The 13278-nt window shown below is 55.6% G+C and overlaps 1 protein-coding gene across 1 annotated transcript in view; it reads right to left on the reverse strand.

The window, feature by feature from the left end:
• Positions 1–13278, reverse strand: part of LOC101842603 (dynein heavy chain 17, axonemal) — a 33270-nt gene that overhangs the window by 5114 nt on the left and 14878 nt on the right. Inside the window, exons 12-20 of the mRNA XM_040748076.1 lie at positions 8784–8906; positions 7292–7639; positions 7092–7183; positions 6632–6758; positions 5910–6062; positions 3470–3595; positions 2731–2838; positions 1212–1343; positions 317–477 (exon numbers count right to left, since the gene is read on the reverse strand). Coding sequence (XP_040604010.1) covers positions 317–477; positions 1212–1343; positions 2731–2838; positions 3470–3595; positions 5910–6062; positions 6632–6758; positions 7092–7183; positions 7292–7639; positions 8784–8906 — 1370 coding nt within the window. The remainder of the gene's footprint in view (positions 1–316; positions 478–1211; positions 1344–2730; positions 2839–3469; positions 3596–5909; positions 6063–6631; positions 6759–7091; positions 7184–7291; positions 7640–8783; positions 8907–13278) is intronic.

Here is a 13278-nt window from a genome sequence, read left to right on the forward strand (position 1 = left end):
CATCAGACACGGTATTTATTGTCCTGTAATTTACTGCCCTGCTTTGCGGACCCCAGAGAGCGGAAGCAACCCTCTTGAGCACACAGCCAGTGTCAGACTGAGGGCTCAGCCTCAAGCTGGGCCCCTGCCTGGTGACAGAGTTGGATCCTGAGCCCAGGACCTTCTCACCTAGATGTTGGTTCTCCCAGCCTGAGCGGAGCCGAGGGGGAAGGGCCCAAGGAGGTGTGTGGTGTGGAGGGTCTGGTGCCGGGCGGGCGGGCCCTCACCTGTGGTGTGGAGGGTTGGGTGCCGGGCGGGCGGGCGGGCGGGCCCTCACCTGTCTGTGAGTGGTGTGATGACCAGCCGTGGGGTGTTCCCCAGGTACTCGTACGAGTACTGGATCTGGGCGTCACAGATGTTGGCGAAGCAATGCTTCTTCTCCTCGTCCCAGCGGTGTCGGAGCTGTGACTGCCACGTGAAGGCCTGCGAGCTCTCCACCTGCATGAGGAGGCCCGCCCCGTGTGTCGTGGCTCGGGGCCAGTCCCTGGGGCTCCCTTCTGCACCCCAGTACAGCTGTCAACACCCCCGGGCTGCAGCCCGCTACAGACAGGATCTTCTGGAGCTGGGGGAGTTGGCCCAGTCAGTAAGAAACTTGCTGAGAGCGTGAGACGACCTGAGTTCAAGCCCCAGGACCCCGTGTAACACACGAGGGCGGCCAGTGTGATGGCGTGTGCTCATGATCCCAGTGCTGGGGAGACGCAGGCTGGAGGACCCCTCCCTGGGGCTCCCTGGCCGGCCAGCCTTGCCTGCTGAGGCCCAGGTCAATGTGAGACCCTGTCTCCAAAAAGGAGGGAATGGCGCCTGAGCGACCACATCAAAGGTTGCCCTTTGACCTCCACAGGTGCACACATGCATACGCTTCTGCGCACATGAACGCACACAAAGGAATGGAAACTTCTGGTAACCTACTCATTTGACCTCTATGGATTACGCGCGCGTGTGTATGTGTGTGTGTGCGTGCGTGTGTGTGTGTGTGCGTGCGTGTGTGTGTGTGTGTGTGTGTGTGTGTGTGTGTGTGTGTGTGTGTGTGTGAAGGACAGCGACTTCCTCGGTCACCTCTCTGGGAAGAGGTGATGGTAGGGGCTGGAGTCTGTCCTTGGGTGTGTGGCCAGCCCCATACCCAGTCCCCAGGCCTCCCCAGCCCCCCAGGGACGGGGGGGGGGGGCTCCTGCCTTGGCAGCGATCATTTTGGCCACCACGTCTCGGGCGTGCACGTCAATGGTGCAGATGGTCATGATCTTCATCCTGTCGCCGGCGCTGAGGTTTCCGATGAGCAGGGTGATGAGTGCGTTCAGCTGGCTGATCTGCAGAAAGAGGCGCGTCTGTGCTGGGACCCTGCCTGGAGCCAACGCCCTCGGGTGGCCATTGGGCTGGATGCCTCTCTGTGACCATGCGTGCGTGCGTGCGTGTGTGTGTGTGTGTGTGTGTGTGTGTGTGTGTGTGTGTGTGTGTGTGAGTTCACCAGCCCTTGTTTGCCACGATGCTGAAGAAATGGAAAGCTTCCTCTCCTGCCAGGTGGGGATACCATGGACCCCTTGGGAGGAGGAGCGCGTGCGTTAGTAAAAACAGCTGCTCGTAAAGCCGGCACCACGGAGTGGGTTACACGTGAGGGAGGTTCTGAGGGACAGTGTCGACCTTGGGGAGACGGGGAGATGACTCAGCCAGCCCTAACTGCTTTTCTTGCAAGACAAGGAACTCGAGTCTGGTTCCCAGATCCATATGAAGAAGTGAGGCGCGGTGGCTTGTGACCCCAACACCAGAAAGACATAGACAGGGTCCCCAGACCCTGTCCCAAATATAAGAAGGACAGAATCCTGAGGAAACACCCGAGGTTTACACACACACACACACATACACACACAGACACACCTTCTAAGACCTACCCAAGGGAAAAAAAAAAAAAACAGTACTGACAAAATGGCTCAGCAGGTAAAGGTGCCCGTCATCAAGCCTGACAACCAGAGTTCAATTCCTGGAAGCGAAGGACTGACCTCCACATGCTGACCTCTGACCTCCTCATGCACATTGAGATGCATGTGCTCGGGTGCATGCGCGAGCGCGCGCGCGCACACACACACACACACACACACACACTCTCTCTCTCACGCACGCGCACACACACACATTTTTTTAAAGCCAGTGTTGGTATGTGATTTCCGGAGGAGGCTCTGAGTTCTGTACGTCTGAGGTTGATACTAGATTGTCACATGATTGCTCCTGACACACAGATGGTGAACACCTTGGAGAAGGGGCCTGTGCTGCCTACTTTAATGTCAATGTGACACAAGGCAGAGTCTTTTGAAGATAAGAGCCTCAACTGAGAAAACGCCCCCTCCCCCCCCAGATTAGCCTGTGGGCAAGCCCATGGTTTATCTTCTTAATGAGTGACTGATGTGGAAGCCCCCAGCCTGCAGTGGGTGGTGGTGCCTCCCCTGGGCTGGTGGTTCTGGGCTGTATGAGGAAGCTGGCTGAGCGAGCCTTGGGGAGCGAGCCAGGAAGCAGCTCCCCTCCATGGCCTCCGCGTCAGCTCCTGCCCTCACTTCCCTGGATTGCAGGATGATGGACTGCAGGCTGTGAGTTGAACCAAGTCAATTTTGGTCGCCGTGTTTTTTCACGGCAGCAGAGACCCTAGTTAACTTGGGGGGGCTCCCGGCTGCTGCCTGGCAGTTTCAGGGCCCGGGGCTTCCATACCTGCTTTTTGTTGTAGTCTTTGATGGCGTTTTCGTACCCTTCCTCCAGCCTCGCGAACGCCAGGCCCACCTCAGTCGTCCACCAGATCTGCGTGCACGTTAGTGCCACCTGAAAACCACTCAGGGCGTGAGAAACTGTCCTTTATGGATAATGACATGAGGTCACAGCCGGATGGTGGAGGCACACAACTTTAACCCCAGCGCTCGGGAGGCAGAGGCAGGCAGATCTCTGTGAGTTCGAGGCCAGCCTGGTCTACAGAGCGAGTTCCAGGACAGCCAGGGCTGCATAGAGAACTCCGTCTCGAAATCCCCACGCCCTTCCCCCCCTCCCCCGAAGAAAAAGATAAAAGAAAAAGAGGAGGTCATGAGGTTGGTCAGTCGGCTCAATGGTTAAGAGCACTGTCTGCTCTTCCAAGAGACCTGGGCTTTGCTTCCCAACACCCATATAAATGTTCATAACCATCCCTAAGTCCAGTTCCAGGGGATCTGACGCCCTCTACTGACCTCCAAAGGCACTGTGCACATGTGGTGCGCTCACATGCATACAGGCAAAACACCCATACAAGTAAGATAAAAATGAAAACAAATTTAAAATCCTATAAAAATGAAAAAAGAAATTAAAAGACCCCAGGGCAGGCAGCTAAACCCACTCCCAACACATAGAGGGGTTAGCCTGGGGTCTTGGAGCCATGCGAGGTCCCCGTGGAGCTGCACCGCCGTGGACCCCATCCATCACAGACCTGGGCTGGGTAATCGAAGATCCACTGCTCCCTCGGCTTCTCCTCGTACGTCACTACGGCTTCTGGAATCTCGTGGCGCAGCGTGGCGCACATTCGGTCCAGCACGCGGTTCAGCCACACTTCCACCTGTGCAGAGAGCCCACGCTGACCTCGCAGGGAGGCCCCCACACGCGTCTCAGCCCAGTGAGTTTGCACACCTGAGGCAGGCGAGCGTAGGGATGAACTTAGCGGCCCAAGACCCCCCCTGTCTAGGAACTCCAGCTGTGCTGGGCTTCCCTGGAACCCCTTTCTAAACAGAACCACCAATCCTCTGATCTGTGGCTAGCTAGTAGCTTCCTCCCTGGAACCAAACACATCCTGGATCTGGAAGCCGTGCGCCAGTCCAATGTGGGCCGGTTTAGAAGCCATGCACCAGACCAGTGTGGACTGTTTAGAAGCCGTGCACCACACCGGTGACCGGTGTGGACGGGTTTTGGGAGCACGGGCACCAGAATGTGTCATCTCAGTCAACTTTAAGGGGAAATCCCCTGTTAACCATCTCATGGGTTTGCATGACGGGGCAACGCACACGATCAGAACCAGGGACGTGGGAAAGGAGGTGTGCAGTGAACCACAGCCTGCGTGACCCGAGCCTGCCAATCAAAGCAGAAGACCACCCCCATCCCACCCCCTAACGATTCCTCCTCCAACTGGATCCATGAAAGGAAGCGATGGGACATGGCCCGCGTTCTGAGCGGTCCGCCGTCATCGTGCCGGCCGCCCTGGCCGTGCTTCTCTCTACTCTACGCCTCTGTTTTCCTTCTGAATAACATCCCTCCACCCCACCCCGGCCTCTCTGTGCTGGTGTGAGCTCCTTCAACTCTTCTGACCAGACGCCAAGAACTTGGAAGCTTGGTCCAGGCAGTGGCCACCAATAAACGTGTCTGTCAGGGCCAGGAATGCTAAGGGTTTCACAGAACGGTAGAAGACGGCCCACCAGGGGCCAGTGAGACGGCCCAGTTGGGAGAGGCGTTGCTACATGATGAGCCTGGCGACAGGTTTGGATCCCCAAACCCACGTAAAGGTGGAAGGAGAGGACCAAGTATACAAGGCTGCCTTCTAATCTGGGCTCGTGTGCTGTGACACACACACACTTAGGAACACACACACGCACACGTACAATGATAATAAGCACACATACACACAAATGATAAAGTGTAAAAAAAAGCTCCCAATGCTGACACACTTACAAAACACATTAGTAAGCCAACAACACCCTAACAAAAGCAAAAAATCTTGTGGAATACACAGTTATCCCTAAATCAGAGAAGGGAGCAGGCAGGCATCCAGGAAAAAGTCTACCTCAGCGGGAGACTGCCCACCTCACTCTGTCCTGGGGCCCTGGACCCACCCCCAGCACCATAGCGGGACAGAAGGAGCACAGCTTCTAGGGGAGGGGGGTGGGCTGTCTTTTCAATTGTCATTACCATGAGGGGAACTTGCCCCCATAAGGGGGCCTCGCAACTGCTCAGAGTCACCCGGAAGGGGGCAGTGTGACGCTGCCTCTTACAGCCCCCGACCTCAGGAAACCGGGGAGACTCTGGCTGTAAACGCTGATCTCTGGCGCTCCCCCATTCTTTTGAGAGTTTCTGGTTTACCCCCTCAGTGGCTGGCTGGGTCGGAAGATGGGCAGGAATCAGACAGCCCGAGTGTGGGCAGTGTGCTTGCCGGGAGGAGCCAGGACCCCAAGACTGCCCCGAACCCCCCCCATGCACCGTGGCCGCTTCCTGTGACAGGGCTGGGACTGACGGGGCTGGGACTGGTGGTTCAGATGGGATGGCCCGGTTCTGCGGAAACCATAACACTTCGGTGATGCAGGCAAACCTGTCTCCTCCTTCTTCCTTTGTCCCGCCCCAGATGCATGCCACACACCATAGGAAGGCTGTTTTGTGGGCTCTACGGATGTAGTCTCCGAGTTGGGGCCAGGGAGAGGGCTCAGCAGATAAAAGTGCTGGCTGCCAAGCCTGGCAACACGAGTTCAGTCCCTGGGGCCGCCAAGGTGGAAGGAGAGAGCCGACTTCTGAACGCTATACTCTGACCTCCACTTGTACACCATGACACACACACACACATACCATACACATACACACACACACACACTTATAAATCATAAAAAAAGAGGTTCCCGGTCGCTGGGCGTTGGTGGCGCACGCCTTTAATCCCAGCACTCGGGAGGCAGAGGCAGGCGGATCTCTGTGAGTTTGAGACCAGCCTGGACTACCAAGCGAGTTCTAGGACAGCCTCCAAAGCCACAGAGAAACCCTGCCTCGAAAAAAAAAAAAAAAAAAAAAAAAGGTTCCCAAACATTTCCTTGAGAGGCAGATGAGAAAAATGACCGCACACAGCCCGTACCACCCATCCCCCCCCTGCCCTGGGCTCGCTGCTTGACGCCCGGGCTCACCTGGCCCGAGAGGTCACACTCCTTGTCAAAGTCCATGTACTCGTCTTCCTTGCTGTACATCCCCAGCCCAAACTTGAGTGGTTTCCCGCTGGCGTCCAGACGGAACTTCAGCTTACACAGACTGTCGAAGAGTTTGGACAGGTGGCGGCTCACCTAGGGGAGGGACGCTGGAGTTGCTGATGGCTCCCAGCTCCATCCATCCAGGGATGCTAAGCCCTCTCTCTTTCTATCTTTCCTTTCTCTTTTGTTCTGGGACCGTTTGCCCCATCTTTGACTGATGTTGGGTGTGGCTCAGGCGAGACCTGGCCTGGGGCGGGACACGGTTACCAGAGCCTCCATCCGGGTTCCCCGGCGCGTCCCCTCCTCTGTGCCTACTCTCTGGTTTTATTATCGAATCGAAACACAGCCGTTTCTCTCCCCCTAGCTCACGATCACCCTCTCTTCCAGATGGGCCCCAGGAAGTGTCTCCCTAGATTCCCAGGGTGTGCATTAGGGCAAAGTTTATGAGGGCCGCATGGAGAACAGCCCAGAACAGCTCGGGGTGCCTTTCACATGCCCACGAAGCCCCCAACTTCTCACCCACTCCGTACAAGGAAAACGAGCAGAGATGGGTCAGGTGACTTGCCCAGAGCCACACTTTCGTGCAGAGAGCGTGGTGGGTTTCTCCTCCCGCCCAGGGCTCCTAGGTGCAGGGGTCTACACAGCTGGGGGCCCCTGTCTACCTCCACAGGGTCGTTTCCGTTGGAAAGGATGTCCAGCAGGTCAGCCGAGGAGACAAAATAGAACCTTGGGAAAGCCAGTCTCTTTGTCTCCAAATATTCAGCCAACGCCTTTTCACACACGGCCAAGCTAAGAGCAGAGGAGGGAGAAGGGGCTGCTCGGTCCTTTTCTGTGGTGCTGCTGGCCAGCCCGTCCTCTCAGATTGCTGAAAGGCATCCAGCCTTTTCTCCACGGTTCCCACATGAACTCAGAAACTCTTAACCGGGTGCTCCCGTTCCTCACCGGCTCGGAACCACACACAGGGCTCCTAATCCACCTCAGGGGCGGGATATTGCCAGCCTGTGCCTTTGCATAGAAGGTGGCACACGGCTGTGCCCCATCAACGCCTCGGAGGGACATGCGGGGGACGGATGGACAGATGGACGGATGGACGGATGGACGGACGGACGGAAGGACACCCACCTTTTCTTCAGTGCCTCCAGCTTGTCATAGAGACCCGGTTTGTTGGTGGCTTCCACCACGTTTGGCGTTTTCACGGCATCTGCCATCAGGGCCTGGGAGGAGAAGGAGAGGGGGTGCAGGGGACAGAGGTGTCGGAGCCCGCTCTCGTCCCCAGCGGTGGGAGCTGTTTCTGGGAACACCCAGCCAGCGGCTGGGCTCACCTTGAACTCCTGGTCGATGCTGTCAAAGCGCTGGGAATCTTCCGGCAGCTGGGCCCTAATGTCCTCCGAGCCGATGAAGATGCTCTCCAGGTGGCTCCAGGTCCTTTGCACCTCAAACCAGATGGAGATGACCGAGTCCGCGGTGGACAGCTTCTGCTGCCAGCTGGTCACCTCCTTCAGGAAGTGGGACAGGTACTTGGACATCATCAGGTTCTGCAGCTGCACCTGGTTGTCCTCCAGGGTCTCCACCAGCACCTCGTCCGACTTGAGCATCATGGTGCCGGTCCGCGGGTGTGGCTCGTGTTCAAACTCCATGGTGGTCCAGGTGCTGTCCAGGGTCTTCAGTATCTGTCAGGGAAGCAGAGACAAGGGGGGGGGCGTCTGAATGTCGAGTGTCACCCACCCACCCTCGGGTCTGCGCACTTGGTCCCTACCCGGCGCTGCGGTTTGGGGTGGCTGTGTAACCTTCGGGAGGCTGCCCCACTCGGGGCTCCTTTTCTGCTTCCCCGTGGGTTCACTGTGACTGGCAGCTTCCCGCTCCTGCTGCCACGCCTTCCTGATGAGGGACTGCACCTGCCCCCCCACTCCCCACCGCCACACGCACGCCGTGTAAGCCAGAACAAACCCTTCCTTCCTTCTTTAAACTGCTTGTCAGGCATTTTGTCACCACAATGAGAAAAAGTAGCTTAATTCACAAGCATCGAGCCTCCTCCGGGGTGTCAGAGCTCAGGGAGGGCTCAAAGCTCCTGGGGACTCGGAACAAAGCTGGGGCGCACGCCCCACTTCTGAGCTGAAGGCATGTTTTGAAACAGCAGGAGCTAAGTTCATGCCGACCTCCATCCTTGTTTAGGGTTTTTGAGACAGGGCCTCACTCTGTAGCCCTAGCCGGCCTCCAACTCACAGAGATCCACCTGCCAGCGTCCTGAGTGCTGGGATTAAAGTGTGTGTCACCACGGCCCAGCTACTTATGTATGTGTGTGTGAGTGTGAGCGTGCACCTGTGTGTGCTGGGTGCCCATGGGGGCCAGAGGAGCGCGTCAGGCCCCTTGGAGCTGGAGTCATAGGCAGCAGTGGGCCGCCCGCTGAGGCTGATGAGTCTGCACTCTGGTCCTCCGGCAGAGCAGTAAAGCCCGCATGACTGCTGAGCCACCTCAGCAAACCCTGATCCGTTTCATAGATCAGGAGATTCATTCCCTGGTGAGTGGGGCCCCTGGAGCCTCCTCCCAGTGTTCTGTTGTGTGCTTGGGAGAGAACAGCCGGGAATGGGGCTGTCTGAGGATGCCGTGTTCTACGGGTAGTGAGTGACTTCTGTCTTGAGCTCTGCAGGCAAGGTCGCCAGAACCAGAGGCTGTCTGAGGTCAGCCCCCACCGCCCTAGCCCAGTCACTGAGACCATCAGACAGTCCCCGGATCCTCTGGGGGAGAAACACACACACACACACACACACACACACACATGCACACACACACACACACCGTAGCAATGGTGCCTACCTTCTCCATCCCTGATTCCTTTACGGCCTTGTCCACAATGTTGCGGACCTCATCCTCATACTTGTGGAGGTTCAGTTGCAGCAAGTCGGCCAGTGTGGTCTCGCTGGACATTTCGAACCTCACCTGGGGGAAACACAGGCACGTTTCGTGTGAGGTCAGGCAGGAAACGGGTCACCGGGCCGTGCTTTGACCTGCGACTCTGGGGCTCCGTGACTCAGGCTAGCTCCTCCTCTAAACCTCGCCCCAGAACCCTCGGGAGTCGGGTGCAAAGTGTACAGACACCAGCGCGCAAGTTCACTTAGGGTCTCGGGGCGCGATCTGCAGATGTTGAGGATCTCAGGATGAGGTCGTCCTGGATCTCCAGGTGCACCCCAAGTCAGGTGACAGGAGAAGGAAGTCACAGCTGAAGGAGGCCACAGATCTGGAGACAGACCAGGGAAGGACGCGGCCCCGGACCAGCCGACTCACGGAGCCCTGGAAGCTGGGAGTGGCCGGGAGGACTCTGGCTCTGGAGCCTCCTCACTGACGTTTTCAGGACTGAGCTAGAGCAGGGCTCTGTTGCCGAAGCTGCCCACAGTGCACATGCCCAAGTCCACATGCTCAGGGTCACAGAGGCAGGTTTCTGAGCATGGGTTCTGAGCCAGGCAACAAACGGCTCACCCACTGACGGCACAGTTAATCACCTTCAGGGAAATACCCAACACGTCCCACTGGGCCCTTAAGTGTCCCGTCCATCTTTCGGCAGGACGTTTTATTCCCATTTACTTTTATTCTTCCTGAGATGGCTATATCACTACACAACCCAGGCTGGCCTTGAACTCTCAAACCTTTTCACTGAGCCTCTCCAGTGCTGGGATTGCTGCCACGTGCCACCCTCCTGATTTAGCAGGGCATGGTGGTTGCTTGTCAGAGCCCCTGGGATCTCTCCCAGCATGTTCGGGTGGGGTGCTAGAGTCTGGAAAATTTCGGGTCTTACAGCCCGGGAGCCGCCCTCTTGGGAGCAGGCAGGCACTCTGAGACCCGGGTCTGACCCTTCTAGGAGGGTTGCCCTGGTGGGGCCTCGTGGCAGGAACATGGGTTTTGAACCCACACTGTGCTTCCTGCCTTGTCTCTGTCTCCCAGCCTTAGCTCCCGTGCTTCCTTCATCCATCCGAGTCCGTTCCACCCCAGCCCGCTTGTCCTTGTCCTTGTGTCTTTCCTGGCGGCTAGCTACTAAGGCCCAGGCAAGTCCGTATCTAGTGCCTTTTTCTCTGCCCTCCTCTTGGATGTGGCTTCCTCTTCCAGGTGCTATGACACTTGCCATTTGGAGCGCAGTGATGATGGCTTGGACAGCTCACCGCTACACACTGGACTGAAGGAAAAGTTCTCTGCCCTTGGTTGTTTGCTTCCAGGCAGGGCATCGATTTATCAAGGTGCCCCGAGTCTCTGGGAACTACCCAAGATGACTCCTCACCTCACTCTCCTAGCAAGGGCACTGTGGGAGCTTATAGAAGGCATCTGCTTGTGGGCCACTCTGTAGCCCAAACCTGCGAGTCACCCACATTCCCCGGCCCTGCTCTGCGGTCTCCACACTTCTCTAAAATGTGCCTGCTGAGATGATAGTTAGAGCCAGGGCTGCTGCACCCCCTCCAAGGTTCTGGGCTCTGTGGGCAGTGGGCATGCTCACAAAACTCCTGTTGTGTGCACCCTGAGGTAGTTTGAAAGAAGATGGCCCACAAAGGGAATGCCATTATTAGGAGGTGTGGCCTTGTGTCACTGTGGGGGTGGGCTTTGAGGTCTCACATATGCTCAAGCTATGCCCAGTATGTCTCAGCTCCCTTCCTGTTGCCTGCAGATCAAGATGTAGAACTCTCAGCTCCTTCTCCAGCACCGTGTCTGCCTGGGTGCCGCCATGTCTACCATGATGATGATGATGATGATGATCAGTGAACTTTTAAGCCAGCCCCAATAAAATGTTTTCCTGTATAGGAGTTGCCATGATCATGCGTCTCTTCACAGCGATAGAAACCCTAAGACAGAAGTTGGTACCAAGAGTGGGCTACTTCTGTGATGGGCCTGATCCTACTTTTGTCTAAAGGAATGTGGACCTGGGGGGACTGTGGGTTGGGGAAGCAGTTGGCTGCTTTAAGTGATGCTTAGTGGGCCACACTCGTAGGAGCGTGGGCGACAGTGGCGCCGGGTGTGGCTTGATGAACTGTGAGGCTTGGCTTGAGAGGTTTCAGAGGAGAATTTTAGTAGGCTGCCTAGAGATCGTTCTTGTGATACTTTGGTGAAGAAAGCGGCTGCTTTTGTCTGAAGAACCGCCTGAGGCTACAATTAAGAGTTTGGGATTAATTCTGTTGACAGGAAATATCAAAGCAGCCTAGTATAGAGTCGGCTGTGTGGTTATTCGTGTTAACTTTAATGAAGATTTATAATGAAAAGGAACAAGCTGAGAAAATAAAAACATAACACATACAGATTGAGAAAAGGGAAACAAGGAAGCGGAATGGAGCTTAAATCCTGTGTTCGGAGAAATAAACGGATTAAGAAATGGAATAAACCGGGCGTTGGTGGCGCACGCCTTTAATCCCAGCACTTGGGAGGCAGAGGCAGGCGGATCTCTGTGAGTTCGAGGCCAGCCTCGTCTACAGAGAGAGTTCCAGGACAGCCTCCAAAACAATACAGAGAAACCCTGTCTTGAAAAACCAAAAAAAAAAAAAAAAAAAAAAAAAAGAAAGAAAGAAAGAAATGGAATAAAGGGAGTGGTGACCTCAGGGCGAGATGCCACCCAACGAAGTTTCCAACTTGTGAAAAGAAACTAAAGAAAAGCTTAGAGCTGGGTGTGGTGGAGCACACTTTTAATCCCAACACTGGGAAGGCCAGAGGCTGGCAGATCTCAGAGTTTGATGCCAGCCTGGTCTGCAGAGAATATTTTAGAACAGCCAAGCTCAGGCAGTGAAGGAAACTATGGAAAACAAAAATCTGGTGAAGATGCAACTGAGCAAGGGGGCCGTGTTGCAGCCCCGGCAAGCAGCAGAACTTGGTAGTTTCAGACTCAGAGTGGCTGTGGTTTTAGAGTCAAGGAGAGAAGAAAGGCATTATAGAATTTCCTTCTACAACCGGGGAAAGCTGTGGAGGCCAGGCATGCGTCAGCCTGGCCCCTGAATGGAGACCCAGAAAGACCAGTGTGTGAAACTGAAGCCCAGGTTGCCTTGGAGATCCCAAGATGTTAGAGATGCCAGAATTGTGGGGCATCTGCTGAGCAGAGCTGCTGACAGGGAGCGGGACCAGCCCAAGAGACAGAAGTTGTGTTGCAGTCGGCAAAGCTGAAAGGAGTTGGAGATCTGAAGAGTGTTTTGATATGGAGAAACATGTTCAGTTGTTCACCCCTGCATGGTCTGGGAATCCCCATTCCTTCTCTCCCTCTCCCCAAATCCCACCTGCCAGAACAGTCTCTGAATACAGTAAAGGCACCAAAAAGCCAAGTTCCGCATTCTTGGAGACTATTGCAACTTCCTTCCCTGATGCCACCAGCTGCCCAAGCACCTGCCTAGGTGCTGGGCTTTCGACCGTACTTGGGCACAAACCCAGCTTGTGGCAGACGTGTCATCGCCCCTTGCCCACCATCTATAAAACTTTCCTGCCCTGGCCTGGGTGTGTGACTTCTCCAGCCTTGATCTCTGGGACCGGTGAACTCGCCCGGGAGTAGCTTTGCTCAAGAAACCTGCTGCTATGCTGTTTTTCAGTTTGGCTCCGTCTGGCTCACTGTGTTGGCAGAGAAACTTACTGTGGGGAAGAAACCCTGTTACTACAGAGTCTCACGTTTCCTCAGCTGGTTTCCAGTCTTGCTGCAGGTCTAGTATTTCCTCACTATCCTCTCTTCTCTATGTTTTGGAGTGGTAACAGTATATCCTGTGCATACGTTGGAAGTGCGTGATTTCCTTTTTGCGAAATTTGATTTTACAGGGGATTACAGTTAAGAGATTGCACGAATCTCAGAAGAGATTTTGGACTTTAGACTTTTCAATAAGTTTGAGACTGTGATAGACTATGGGGACTTTGGAGGTTGGACTGGATGTATTTTTTGCTTTATGATACAGCTACAAGCCTTTGGGGGCCAGGGAGTAGAATGCGGTGGTTTAAAAGAAAATGGCCCCCCAAAGGGAGTGGCACGATTAGAGGTGTGGCCTTGTTGGAGTGGGTGTGGCCTTGTTGGAGGAAGCATGCCATTGTGGGGGGGGCGGGGCTTTGAGGTCTCCTGTGCTCAGGACACCGCCCAGTGTTGTCAGACCACTTCCTGTTTCTTCAGTGCCACGTCTGCCTGCATGCTGCCACGTCCCACCGTGACAGCATGCAACTAGACTGAGCCTCTGAACTGCAAGCCACTCGGTTAAATGCTTTCCTTTATGAGAGCTGCCGTGGTCACGTGTCTCTTCACAGCAGTGGAAACCCTAAGACAGGCCTCCAGTAGATGAGTTCTATCAGGACGATGAACGGGGCTCAGCCAGCCTAA

Source organism: Mesocricetus auratus, unplaced genomic scaffold, assembly GCF_017639785.1.
Source record: "Mesocricetus auratus isolate SY011 unplaced genomic scaffold, BCM_Maur_2.0 Super-Scaffold_100007, whole genome shotgun sequence".
Classification (NCBI taxonomy): Eukaryota; Metazoa; Chordata; class Mammalia; order Rodentia; family Cricetidae; genus Mesocricetus; species Mesocricetus auratus.